At 42.8% G+C, this 14,415-nt stretch overlaps 1 protein-coding gene across 4 annotated transcripts in view; it reads right to left on the reverse strand.

The window, feature by feature from the left end:
* Positions 1 to 14,415, reverse strand: part of WDR26 (WD repeat domain 26) — a 43,583-nt gene that overhangs the window by 13,898 nt on the left and 15,270 nt on the right. For all 4 annotated transcript variants that reach the window (XM_004761889.2, XM_013061152.2, XM_013061150.2 and 1 more), the window contains exons 7-8: positions 9,101 to 9,239; positions 2,583 to 2,723 (exon numbers count right to left, since the gene is read on the reverse strand). In XM_004761889.2, coding sequence (XP_004761946.2) covers positions 2,583 to 2,723; positions 9,101 to 9,239 — 280 coding nt within the window. The remainder of the gene's footprint in view (positions 1 to 2,582; positions 2,724 to 9,100; positions 9,240 to 14,415) is intronic.

Consider the following 14,415-nt stretch of genomic DNA (forward strand, 5'->3'; position numbering starts at 1 on the left):
CTTCTTCTTTTTTTTTTTTTTAAAGATTTTATTTATTTTTTTTGTCAGAGAGAGAGCACAAGTAGGCAGAGAGGCAGAGGCAGAGGCAGAGAGAGAAGCAGGCTCCCTGCTGAGCAAGGAGCCCAATGTAGGACTCAATCCCAGGACCCTGGGATCATGACCCGAGCTGAAGACAGCCTCCTAACCCACTGAGCCACCCAGGTGTCCCTCAAGATAGGCTTCTAAAGTGAATGTATAAAGAAAAAAAAATAGTAACTGGGATATCAGGTTCGTTTGGTGTTCCTAACAAGAGAAACAAACTATTCTAACTGGACTTACAAAAAAGCCAACCAGTGCTCAGAGGAGGAAGAAACGGGAGCTCAACAATGCTCCACACAGGCGACTCCAACAATAGACCTGATGACAGAACCTCTAATAGAACTCTCATTCTCAATTACATTTATAAATCAAATCATATTTTCTTGTCAGCAGCTCAGTGCTACACTCTCTACTCCCTCCGAGATCCCCCTACTTGTCCATGTCCCAGACTGCCAGTAGCAGTTCCTCAAGAACATGATGAATGGACAGAAAAACTAGGTCCTTGAACTAAGGCAAGGGGGCAGCAGTTCTCAATTATGTGAAATTTTGTATCTGAGATGCTAGAAAGGTAGTAGGGAAGATGGGAAGAGAGAAATGAAAATTATTTTTCTGATATCTAATTTCATCTCAACTAAAAGTACAGAAAAGAGGCTTTTGTACAGTTTAGCATAGCTGTTTTAAAGGATTCCCAAGTAAGAAAGACTATTTACTGGTTACAACCCGAAGATGCCCATCTGTTATTTTTTCTAAGTTACTGAACTTAGAAGGTAGACACATACCATTTAATCTAGTCTTGATTCCATTTTGTTCATGGATTAGAAACAGGCTCTGAGAGATAATAGCTGCCCTTGGCATAATAAAAAATACCTGGGCATAATTTTCCTGTGAGAAATGGGTAATCAAAAGTAAAAAAAAAAAAAAAAGTGAAAACAAAGTGTATGATCAGGGAACAGGGGCAAGTACTAAAGCAAAGAGGGCATGGAAACAGAAAGCCAGCCAGAGGTCTCCCTTTACACTGGAAAAAAAAAATCAGCAATTTAAAAATCTTCCCCCATGCTGCTAATAGGTCTCGTCCATTTATCTTTTCTGGACTGCTGGACAGAAACAGTTTTAAGTTCAGAATCCCATGTACACATGCAGAGGCTGAATCTTCTGCATTTTGTGTTCACACATACGTTAATACACTAAGTGCTGAGGACTTAGAACATCCTCTAACTGTCTAGAAACTCAGAACTGACTCACAGGAGGACTAGAGACACCATCAATTTCGAGTCTATTACTGGAGGATCAGGACTCCACACATCTTCTCTTGAGGGGCAAACAAAAAGCTTTAATGGGAAAAAACAACAACAACAACCCATTTTGTCTTTTAGGTCAGATTCATCCCAGTCTGTTCTACTGAGAGAAAGCAGTCTCCTCCTCTGGGCTTTGCTGCCCCCCGAACCCAATCACAAACACTGATGACACACTGGTTTGATAAAAATGGCCTAAAAGCATTTGGGGAACAACTGGGGATTTTTAACTACGAAACGAAAATTAGATATTAGAGAATGATAGCTAACGTTCTTGAAAAAGCTGTTATTTTTTAGAAGGTACATGCTTCAGTATTTGGTATCAAACATCACATCTATAATTTCCTTCGAAATGTTTTGGACATGGATGTCTGTGTGTACACGTCTACATGCATGCATGCGTGTCCACACAAAATATACAGAATGGTCAACGCAGAGTCCCAGGTGGTGGGCAAGGGTCACCACTGTATTCCACTTTTCTCAATATTCAGTGACCTTCCTACTGAAAAGCCAGGGTTGTAACGTAAGTAGTAAGTAAGCAGTAAGAAGACTGCTATGTAACAGCAGAGCAGGAATTACAGCGGATCACCCTCAGGGACATCTCAGTATTCGCTCTGTCCTCAGCACGCTTGTGTGTAGTTTCAGCTCTACTCTCTCAGTACAAACCAAGTCACATACAAACCAACTCACAGTCCTACCCTATCAGTGCACAACAGTACCCTCAGACCACAGCATGGACCATGCCCTCACCTCGGGGCAGAAAAATCACTGAAACATCATTATTTTTCCTAAACTAGATCAACATATAAAACAGTTAAGGAGATGACAGTATGACCGCCACCAAAACGAGAGCTCTGGTTCCCTGCAGACGTTTGCACACTTGAAAGGTTAAGTTTCATATACAATCATCAAATTATGAGACCATCGTAAAAACCTGCTTGTAGAAAAAGTACCACAGTAAACAGTAGGAATTCCACAGCACAAAGCACAACATTTCTGAAAATACTCTTTCGTCCTTCTTTTAAATACTCTTATGCTCAGCATGACATTTGGGTTGCTAAGCGTGGACACCTGGGCTCTGTCACGTGGGACCCACTCTGGTCGCTGAGGCTGGGTGGCTGGCTGTGTTCTAGCAAGCATCAAGCTACAAGGAATGCGTGAAGGATGGGCCCACTGAACGGAAAGGCTCAAGAACAGACGGAACGTGCTCACTTGGACATTCCAAAGCCACAGCTCAGAGCAGTCATCTGGGCCACAAGCAACAAGGTAGCTGTCGTCCGGACTCCACGCGATGTAGGAGACGCCGTAAGCATGTCCTTCTAAGGTTTTGAGCAGTTTTAGCAGGTGTGTATCCTAGGAGGGAAGGACATGACTTGGTTAGAGTCCCCAAAGTCCAGTTTTCTGGCATTGGAACTGGAACAGCAATAAGCATCTATTTGGACAGTGTAATGGACTCTGAGGAGGTGCTCACAGATTCACCAACGTTCCCTCCCCAAAGGTCCGACAGCTCATGAGCTCATAAAGCCTCACTCATGCGGTGACATCTCATGGGCATCTACTCCACGCCAGGCATGGTGTGCCAGATGGAACTCTAACGACGACACAGGCTTTATGCCCGTGAGGCTTCTGAGGAAACCAAAAGCACTAAGAGCAACCTCTCATTTATTTCTGAAAATACTTGACTGAGATAAAACTTATGCACCACAGAATGCACCCTTCCAAGTACACAATCCCATGACCTTGAGTATATTCAGAGTTATGCGGCCACCACTGCTATCCAAGCTGAGATCTTTCTCATCGCCCCCACAAACCTCACACTTGTTAGCAGTTCTTTCCTGTCTCCCACACTCCCTTCTCCACAGACTTGCCCGTTCTGGACATGTGATCCCACAACGTGGGGCGTTCTTTAACTGGCTTCTCTCGCTCAGCGGAATGTTCCAGAGTTCATCCATGCTGGAGCGTGCATCCCTCCTTTCCACTGGTCGATAGTCCATTTCATGGATCTACCCTCTTTTGTTCATTCATTCAGCAGCCAATGAGCATCTGGCCTGTCTCCAGCTTCAGCTACTATACACAATGCTGCTAGGACTGCACAGACTCTGGGCACATGTGCCAGAGCGGAGCCACAGGCTCTAGGTGTTGTGTTCTGAGGAACCGCCAACTGTCTCCTGAGTGACCACTACTAAGTTGCTCCTCGGAATGAGTGCTGGCCACCAACACTACTTTGGCCAGGTCTCCTAACCCGAAGGCTATGTGTCCCTTCCCTGCCCCATATGATAGGGATGGAGACCAAGACCACCCTGGTGAGAGCTGCTGGCCTCTCAGTAGAACGGACACCTCTGCTTGAGGTTAAGGGGCTCAATTTCCCTGTAAGGGGCAAGCTGCTGAAGATTTTTAAGCTGCTGAATACATAACAAGGGTGTCTGGTTTTAGGAGGAGAACATGCATGATGATGTGGCAGATGAATCAGAATGAACAGATCAGGACATGGACACCCCAAAAGGGCCAACACAAGCCACTACGGTCACAAGAAACGAGGTCCCAAACTAACATAGTGTGGACTCCGAGAGGTCAGACCAGAATGTACTTGGGATGTAAAATACATACGACAGAACGAGACGAGAAATGTCCAAAGACCACCTACAGGTTTCTGTTGTATGGGGCAAGGATGTGCACAGCAAACAGAACAAGAGGGACTTGGCTGGAGGTGGCTAAAAGTGACTAAGTGTTAGACTTTGGTCAAAGATGGACTAAGACTGGTACCATGCCTGTGGAATTCTGATGGTGAGGACCCAGAAACAGTTAAAAATGGGTCTGGGGGGCACCTGGGTGGCTCAGTCGGTTGGACATCTGACTTTAGCTCAGGACATGATCTCGGGGTCCTGGGACAGAGCCCTCAGTTGGGCTCTGTACTCAGAGGGGGCGTCCACTTCTCCCTCTGCCTCTGGCCCCCTGCCCGACTCATGCCTCTTTCTTCCTCAAATACACATCTTAAAAAGGGGGGGGGGGGAGGGGAAAATGGGTCTGGAACTCCTCTGATAAAACTAGGTTGGGAATTTGTCAGAAATGTCACTAACAAGTGGATGTGTTTAATATACTGACCCTACCTTTATTATTTATTCTATCACCCTAGTCCAGACCACCATGTCTGATAAAAACTAGCTAACACCGTCACTGCTTCTGACCCCTTGCCAGGAGAAGGCAAAAAGGGCAGGGGTTTGTGCAAGAGTGTGGTACCACTGGTCAGAGAGGCCGCCAGCACTGAGCAAGCAGGATGCCTGGGCTTTGGGATGGGCTCAGTCACAGTGGTGCTTCGGACACACACAGTCTCTTCTAAACTGATGATAAATGACCTCAGAAGTATTTAACTAAAACACTAATTCAGCACATTAATATAATCCTGTAAAAAACTAAAGCTGAAAATAAATGGGGATATGAATGCTAGATCTTCACAAGTACAGTGTCTCTACACTAACCTATGTCAAGTGGAAATACCATGTTCATGGAATCCACTTAACTGTGCTCAGATTCTGGGTCAGAGAATGGGCAAAATGTTTTTGCGGAGCAAAGGTAAAAAAAACCTGTTAAAAGAAACCTGTTTTGGGATCACATCACCTCAAATCTTTTTTTCTTCTTTAAGGAGGTATGGGACCCAACTTGGGGCTCGATCCTATGACCTGAGCTGAGGTCAAGAGTCAGATGCTTAACCAACTGAGCTACCAGATGTATCCATTACCTCAAATTTTAATGTCCTTCTCCATGTGTTGCTTTTCATCCATTAAAACACATACACAAAACACACATACTCAAAAAGATCACCAATTTTCTTATAAGTTTTTCCAAAGAGTATTTGACATAATAAAATACTATCATACTAAACTCTCAAATCCATGGCATCTCAGATTGGAGTGAAAGCATTAACTCTACGTTTCCCAAGCTAAACTGGCCATAAAAGCCCTTTACTCCTAACACCTACTCTGACAAAGGCACTCTGGTCTAAACTCCTTAGCCAAGTGCACCAGATCCTCCTGGACTGGTGGCCTCCAACTCTGCTAACCTCATCTCCTACACTGCACTATAACCCCGAGACTGCCCAAATGCCAGCCACGTTTTCCTTTCCCATGTCCTGCAGGGGACAGTACTAACTGGTTTGCCTCGGTAATAGCTGACTCCTTCTGTTAGGACTCACTTGTCTTACTTTCCAGTTCCAATGGGTTTCTCTTTTGAGCCCCTGTAGCACCCATCACAGAACAATTACTCTGTAATTGTTATGAACTTGTGGTAAAGCCTCACCGTAAGCTTGTGCTCAATAAATATGTGCTAAGCGAAGGGCATGGTTATATACTGCTGCCAAAAGAAATTGTAATAAAGCACAGTTTAGTATGCTTTCTGTTCAGGTATCTTGCAAATAATTGCTAAAATACAACTCCTCAGAACAGTGTTCAGAGGCCACAACTAGATCCACACTGTTTCTCTAGTCTAATTTCCCACTCTTTGCCTTACTCATCTTATTCTCTTATCTGACGGTGGGGGAGGGCAAGATCCCTCCCTTCCCAGAATGCCCTCTCCTGTCCCCACCTTTGTTGTGCCTGTCAAGGCTCAGACCAGGTGCTCTCACCTGGGCAGCATTCTGCACTTTCACAATACTCTGCACATCCTGTGTGAAACGTACTTCAGGGTGTAAATTACTTCCCTTTCTACATCGTGTGTTCCTTTCCCAGATGTCACTCTGCAGCCTACAAGCAGTCACTTAGGGAAGAGGCAGGGATTCTTGAACTTAAATTTGAGGACAAATGCACATCTCTATTTCTGGCTGAAATTCAGTATTTCCTTCAGTCCTGAATGAAGGCAATAGACAAAGTGGCACCAGGTGAGACACAGGTGCATCACCTTCTATATTATCAGGGGACTATTAATATAGAAGTCTCCAGTATTTTCATATAATATCACAGCTATTGCAGCTATCTCAAAATCTTTATGCTCATCACTACTTCAAAATTTGATGGTGGTGGGGGCCTGGGTGGCTCAGTGGGTTAAAGCCTCTGCCTTCGGCTCGGGTCATGATTCCAGGGTCCTGGGATCGAGCCCCACATCGGGCTCTCCGCTCCTTGGAGAGCCTGCTTTCTCCTCTCTCTCTTTGCCTGCCTCTCTGCCTACTTGTGATCTCTGTCTGTCAAATAAATAAATAAAATCTTAAAAAAAAAAAAATTTGATGCTGGTTAGAGCTCTTGCTAGAATTTGCTGTTTAATGTGTTAATAAAAAAGCAACATGGCGGGGGCCTGGGTGGCTCAGTCAGTTAAGTGTCTGTCTTTGGGTTAGGTCATGTTCCCAGGGTCCTGGGATCGAGTCCTGCGTCAGGCTCCCTGCTCAGTGGGGAGTATTCCTTTCCCTCTATACCTCCCTCTGCTCATGTTCTCTCTGTTAAGTAAATAAATAAAATCTTAAAAAAAAAAAAAGTGCAACATAATTGTTATACTGGATTTGTTTTTTTACTATTTAATAACTATATTTCAATAATTGGGTTTCCTAGATAATTAATATTATCCCACTTGGGTTTACTACATGTTTTAAGCATTAAACAACATTACTCTGGGGGGGTTGTCCCTAGAGCCATGAGTGTCAGAGTACTACATGGTACAAGGAAAGAACGCCTACTTCATGGCAAAGAACAGGTCTTACTACCTTTCATCATTCATAGGATATTACAGGTACACAAAAACTGAGGTATGTTCTCAACTCGATTTTTTTTTTTTTAAAGATTTTTATTTATTTATCAGAGAGAGAGGGGGGGGGAGAAAGCGAGCACAGGCAGACAGAATGGCATGCAGAGGCAGAGGGAGAAGCAGGCTCCCTGCTGAGCAAGGAGCCCGATGTGGGACTCAATCCCAGGACGCTGGGATCATGACCTGAGCCGAAGGCAGCTGCTTAACCAACTGAGCCACCCAGGCGTCCCTCGATTTTTTTTTTTTAAAGGAAACTCTATACCCAGTGTAGGGGCTTGAATTCACAACCCAGAGATTGAGAATTAAATGCTCTACTGACTGAGCCAGCTAGGCACCTTTGATTCTTTTTTATTTAACCATTTTATTTGTCAGAGAGCACGGGGAACAGCAAAGGCAGAGGGAGAAGCAGGCTCCCTGCTGAGCAGGGAGCCCGAGGCAGGACTCAATTCTGGGACCATGAGACCATGACCTGAGCTAAAGGCAGATGCTTAACCACCCAAGCCACCCAGTGCCCTGCACCTGTCCCCTGACCATTCTTTTTAAAAAACATTTCTTTCTATGGCCCATTTTGTCTATTTTTTTTTTTTTAAAGATTTTATTTATTTATTTGACAGGCAGAGATTACAAGTAGGCAGAGAGGCAGGTAGAGAGAGAGAGGAGGAAGCAGGCTCCCCACTGAGCAGAGAGCCCGACGTGGGGCTCGATCCCAGCACCCTGGGATCATGACCTGAGCCGAAGGCAGAGGCTTTAACCCACTGAGCCACCCAGGTGCCCCTGTCTATTTTTTTTTTAAATGTAAAAAGTCCACGACTTTATTTGGGACAAATATTACATTCTAATTCTATTAAAAAAAATTTTTTTTTTGAAGATTTTATTTATTTGACAGAGAGAGAGAGAGATCACAAGTAGGCAGAGGCAGAGGGGGAAGCAGGCTCCTTGCTGAGCAGATAGCCCGATGTGGGGCTTGATCCCAGGGCTTGATTGAGATCATGACCTAAGCTGAAAGCAGAGGCTTAATCTACGGAGCCCCTAATTCTAAATTTTTAAAATAAGATTACTTAGTTATGATTTACACCAAATATTTCTCCTTAACTTATTTAGAGGCATGTACTTCTTTTGATAGGTCAATAAGTGTCCCACTGGCTAAAAGAAACAGAAATACTTTTTTCTACAAATCTGTAGGTCATCTTATTATAAACAATGACAAAAATCTGATTTTAGAGAGAACTCAGAATTTTAAATCCAAAATGCAGTATTTTTTGTATATAAGGTAGAGGGGTTATTTAACAGAAGTTCCACAAATCACACAAGACAGGGGCGCCTGGGTGGCTTAGTGGGTTAAAGCCTCTGCCTTTGGCTTAGGTCATGATCCCAGGGTCCTGGGATCAAGCCCCGCATGGGGCTCTCTGCTCGGCAGGGAGCCTGCTTCCCCCTCTCTCTTTGCCTACCTCTCTGCCTACTTGTGATCTCTGTGAAATTAAAAAAAAAAAAATTACACAAGACAATGAAAGATTTCAGAAGGCAAACAGTAATGAGTCCTTCCGACCTTGTGACAGAATGGTAAATTGAATATTAACAACAAAGGTACAAACTGGCAAGGGGCATGAAGAGCAGTAGGTCTGAAGTACAGCTCTTCCTGGATCTGGGTCTACCTGTACCACTCATTAGCTTGGACAGCCTGGGCACTTAACATCTACCTCAGTTTCCGGATCTGAAAACAAGAGACGTGAGTGCCCCACAGAGGTATTCTGAGGACCAAACCAGACTGTGCACACACAGATTATGAACACAATCACCAGCACACACTCTGTATCTATCTATATATGCCATCTAGAAAACACAGGAAGAGGTAAGACATGACAAAAATGACAGTGAGATGCTCTTAGAAAAGAAGACACTTACATATGCACACTTAAAACCTATGTAATTAGGTTTTAGATGAATTACCCTTTTGTAGTCTACAAACACACACACACATACACACGCACGCACACTAGAGTACCTACCGGATCAACTTGCCATATGATAACCGTGGTATCTTTCGATCCTGTTGCTAGTTTCGTGCCATCATTGGAGAATTTACAGAACCATACTTCATTACAATGCTCCGTAAGTATCTGCTGAGTATAACATGGGAACTGCCTCCTAAAACAAAGAAGTCCACACATAGTTATTCTTTCAAAATAGAGTAATCTAATAATGAAAAAGGTGAAAAAAATGAAACTTCTTTAGACACAAAAACTTTAAAATAAGATATGAATGCTTTGCAGATCTTTATCAAGTTTACAGTGGTATGTTGAAAAAAGATTATTACAACATCAGTCAAGGCAATCTTAGGGGAAATCAGTAATCTGAAGTCTGGTTCAATGTACAATTTATTCTTTTTTCCCTTCTCAAGATTAAACAAGAGTAAAAAAGTATGTGTCCATCACAGAAATTTTCGTCTGATTAAAGTCAACTCATATAAATAAAATTTAATAATCAGGTTTCAGGTTTGTTTAAGTTGGCTGGCATCATGAGGAATGTGCATTTTTATTTACATAAAAGCAACCTGACTTAACAAAAAGAGACAAGGCACTCCCCTTGGACAAGCTTGGGTCACAAGCTTTCACGTCTTCGCCAAGTTATTTCACTCCTGAGCCTCAGTTCCCTTGTCTAGAAAAGGAGAGTAATATACACCTAACAGGGTTCTTCTAAGGACGAGAAAAACATCTACGATTCCTGGAACGCAACAGATACAAGTGATTACTGATATACTTCGGTGCAAGCAGAGAAGAAGTGCAACAGAGGGAAGGGGCTGCAGGGACTAAGAATAAAGCCTTAAGAGCAGGGACAGCAGAGTAAGAGACCTAGGTTCAAATCCTGACTCAGCCACTAACTAGGTCGTTTCCCAGAAACAAGGAACCCCATTCAATCCAAGTCTCAAGTTTTCCAACCATAAACTAAAGAGAACGGTAGCTGCCTTATGGAATCTCTGTACGGGGACATACCAGAATGAGATGAGGCACGTGGAGCATTTACATGGAGCCCAAGTCCCCGCTGGCATGCCCTCAGTGGCCGCTGCTACTCTAGATTAAGGGAATGAACTCTATGACTCTGGCTCTGAGAGGAAAGAGGATCACGACTGACTGTTTCCAGGAAGCATTTTTCAAACCATGTGTAAACCCACTTTTAAAAACTATTCTGGGGCGCCTGGGTGGCTCAGTGGGTTAAGCCTCTACTTTAGGCTCAGGTCATGGTCTCAGGGTCCTGGGATCAAGGTCTGCATTGGGCTCTCTGCTTAGCAGGGAGACTGCTTCCCCCACTGCTCTGCCTACTTGTGCTCTCTGTGCGTCAAATAAATAAATAAGATCTTTTTTTTTTTTTTAAAGACTTTATTTATTTATTTGACAGAGAGAGAGAGATCATAAGTAGGCAGAGAGAGAAGAGGAAGCAGGCTCCCTGCTGAGCAGAGAGCCTGATATAGGGCTTGATCCCAGGACCCTGAGATCATGACCCGAGCTGAAGGCAGAGGCTTTAACCCACTGAGCCACCCAGGTGCCCCAATAAATAAGATCTTTAAAAAAAAACCAAAAAACCCCAACAAAATGAGGTGTCTAAGTGCCTCAGGGGGTTAAAGCCTCTGCCTCTGGTTCAGGTCATGATCCCAGTTCCTGGGATCAAGCCCCGAGTCGGGCTCATTGCTCAGTGCGGAGCCTGCTTCGGCCTACTTGTGATCTCTGTCAAATAAATAAATAAATCTTAAAAAACAACAACAACAACAACAGGGGTGCCTGGGTGGCTCAGTGGGTTAAAGCCCCTGCCTTTGACTCGGGTCGTGATCCCAGGGTCCTGGGATTGAGCCCCACATCGGGCTCTCTGCTTGGCGGGGAGCCTGCTTCCCCCCCTCTCTCTGTCTGCCTCTCTGCCTACTTGTGATCTCTGTCTGTCAAACAAATAAATAAATAAAAATCTTATTAAAACAACAACAAACAAACAAACCCCCTTCTATCCTCCAACTCGATGGCAGCAGCCTTCCTTAGAGCTTCCTGCACTGACTTTGGAAGGTTAACATGCCAAACTGCCTAACCCAGAAGCCCTGGCTGTGCATGCTGCTGAGCACTGAAATGTATCCAGGACACCTGAGGAACAGGATCAGTAAATCTAACTTTAATTTCTTTATGTTTGAATTTAAATGGCTACATGTAATCAGTGGCTACTTTTTGGATAGTATAGTCCTCTACTAGAATCTCTGCGATCATAGAAAAGTTATTTGAACATTAGTGGATAAACTTTTCTTTCTTGTGGGGGGAAGGGGCAGAGGGAGAGAGAATCACAAGCTGACTCTGTGGTGAGCGTGGAGTCCAACATGGGGCTCAATCTCACGACTCCGAGATCATGACCTGAGCGGAAACCAGGAAGTGGATGTTTAACTGACTGAGCCATCCAGGAACCCCACAAAGGTTTCTCTTTTGAACCAAAATACAGGTGACATGTAAGAGTACATCAGTTTCCGCTATACAATAGTACTCTACCACTCTATACACACACAGAACACACACCACAGTGCATTACAGTATCATCCACTAGATTACCTATGCTGTACTTTTCATCCCCATGACTTGATAAACTTTTAAGTTTATCCTGAAAAATGATCTTCCCTGTTTTTTCCCCAATCTATAATTTAAAAATTTATTTTATCAATTCACTAGCCTATAAATAATATATATTCAAAACTAAATTATTATTTACCTTTTCTGGCACATACACACATCTACTTTAGCACTTGGCTATTTGGAGGCTACATTCAATTTTCAGATTGTCTAAAAATTGCTTTAACTTTAAAATTGCTTTAATTTTAAATTATTATTCTATACGTGAACTTAAACAGAATCAATACCAGTTGACATTTATTAATGTTCTAGATAGGCCAAGCCCTGTGCTACACCTTTATAAATAGTACTGCTAATTCTCAAAACTACCTCGCAATACTATCTCCATCTTCATGAGGCTCGAAGAGGGCAAGTAACTTAACAAATCATAAACTGGTAACTGAATTAGGTTTAAATCTATGGCTGATTCTCCAACACCAGTTTTCTTTCAAGTATCATTTTTTAAAAAAAGATTTTATTTATTTGACAGAGAGAGATAGATCATAAGTAGGCACAAAGGTAGGCAGAGAGAGAGAGAGAGAGAGAGAGATCACAAGTAGGCAGAGAGGCAGGCAGAGAGACAGAGAGGGAAGCAGTGTCCCTGCTGAGCAGAGCCTGAAGTGGGGCTCAATCCCAGGACCCCGAGACCATGACCTGAGCTGAACGCAGAGGCTTACTTAACCCACCGAGCGACCCAGGGGCCCCTTAAATATCATTGCCTTTTTCAAGACTCTGTTGGATAAAATTTCAGTCAAAGTAGTACTTTCAGTATCAACAATGTTTTTCTGCCTCTTATGGATAGTAATCAATAATGATGTCTTTTACCAAGTGAGAAACACTTTATATTTAGGCACAAAATACACAATAATTCAAATGGGTAAAACTGATCATGAATGAAAAGATATATCTAAAGTCAGAGTAGCAAAATGTTCTTAAGGAAGGACCATTTCATAATCAGAATTGAGGGCACAAGTCACCTAGTCTACTGACAATGAGTTGTAACTGAAAGTCTTATTAAAAGGGTATTTAAATTAACATTATGTTTATTACTTAAATCTTTGAAAAAAAAAAAAGACCCAGTTTATTAAAAGCCTAATTTTAGATGTATACAAATCAAAGTCGCTGACTTTGTTTTCAAATAAATTTAAAAATATCAGTACCTTCCCAAATGAAAGCGAATACTGTATTTTAATTAAACCGAATCTTAACATTTCAAGTTTTCATAAATATTTCTTAACAATTCTTTACTAAGAAACGAATACTATAAAGTTACCTATGGAAACATCCTTCCACTGGTTGCTGGTGAAAAAAACCCCGTAAATTTAACCAAATATATGCATACACTGTGGAAAAATACAAATAATACACAATCTAATGAAAACCCATCAGTGCTGATTAGGGTTTTAAAAAGTTACAGTTCACTTATTCATAATCAATTCTCTATTCTCCAGAGGAGAGAGAAAACTTGGTATTTAGATTTCAATGCTAAGAATTACTTTACAAAAATAGAGTTTTCTAGTTTCAATGCTAATCTAATTTCTATAAGGGAATAAAGCAGATATTAAAAAACATCAACTTTTCTTTTGAAGATCTCTAGATGAAAGTGGAATACTAGGAATTAAATCACATTCAGGTTTTCTTCTTCTAGTTCAACAACATCTGCAGAGACTGTGCACACTACCTACTTGCCCAACATGTCCCTCCCTCAGGGTCTCACTCCGACAGGCAGAGGAGATGGCAGCCCCTCACAGAGATTGGGAATCCAAAAAGAAAAGCAGACTTTATGGGGACAGCAGGAGGAAAGGGGAGTTCTACTTCTGCTATGTTTCGTTTAAGGTCCTTGAGCCAAACACATAGTTGTATGAAGATCGAAGGCTTAGGAAATCAACGCTGTGGAGCTAGCCCAGTCCCGGCCTACATGAGAACCTAGAGGAGGAGTGTGGGAAGACAGAGAAACCTTTTGGAACACATCCTTATTGAAGAGACAGGTACAGAGGAGGAGCCTGAGAAGCAGCCAACAGTGAAACAGAGGCTGCAATGTTTTTGAAGTCAAACAAACAGTTTCATGGCAAAGCAGTGAAATGCTATAGAAAGGTCTAGATGTAGGCTGGAGAACAGTCACTGGATTTAATAAAGAAGTTGTTCCTCGCCAACAGCAGCAACAGCCGTGGTGTTGTGTTGGCTGCAGAAATCTCAAGAGTGAAGGACACAGATATTGTGAATGCACAGAAGGGCATTACTTCAAGCAGCAGTCTCTAAGGCAGGTGTGTGTGTGTGTGCATGCGTGCGTGCAGTGGTGACTTGCAGAAGCACAGTCAAAGTTTTGTACCGTTTTTAAAAGATAATGGGGAAGACCTGCCTATCACCAGTTAGTTGTGAAGAGCATGAATGCCATCTTCAGGAGTGCTTTCTACACAGCTTTACCGGAGAGGCTGGTCCCTGTTCTGAGCTAGAAAAAGTCAGACTACACATTTTCCATCACTCCTTTCACAGATACTGTAACAGAAATCAAGGCATTCAGCAAACACGTAGGTCACATTCTCCTCAATTTCAGTTTCCACCGACACCCCCTGAATCCTAAGGTCTACCCTAAATACTCTCTAAGGCACTCCACCAGCAACACTGAGGAACCAGAAGATGTCTGGGGTCACATCTGCCTTAATTTCAACACTGGTCTCAGGTTCCCTAAA

This window comes from Mustela putorius, unplaced genomic scaffold, assembly GCF_011764305.1.
Source record: "Mustela putorius furo isolate JIRA1106 unplaced genomic scaffold, ASM1176430v1.1 tig00003942_pilon_pilon_pilon, whole genome shotgun sequence".
NCBI lineage: Eukaryota > Metazoa > Chordata > Mammalia > Carnivora > Mustelidae > Mustela > Mustela putorius.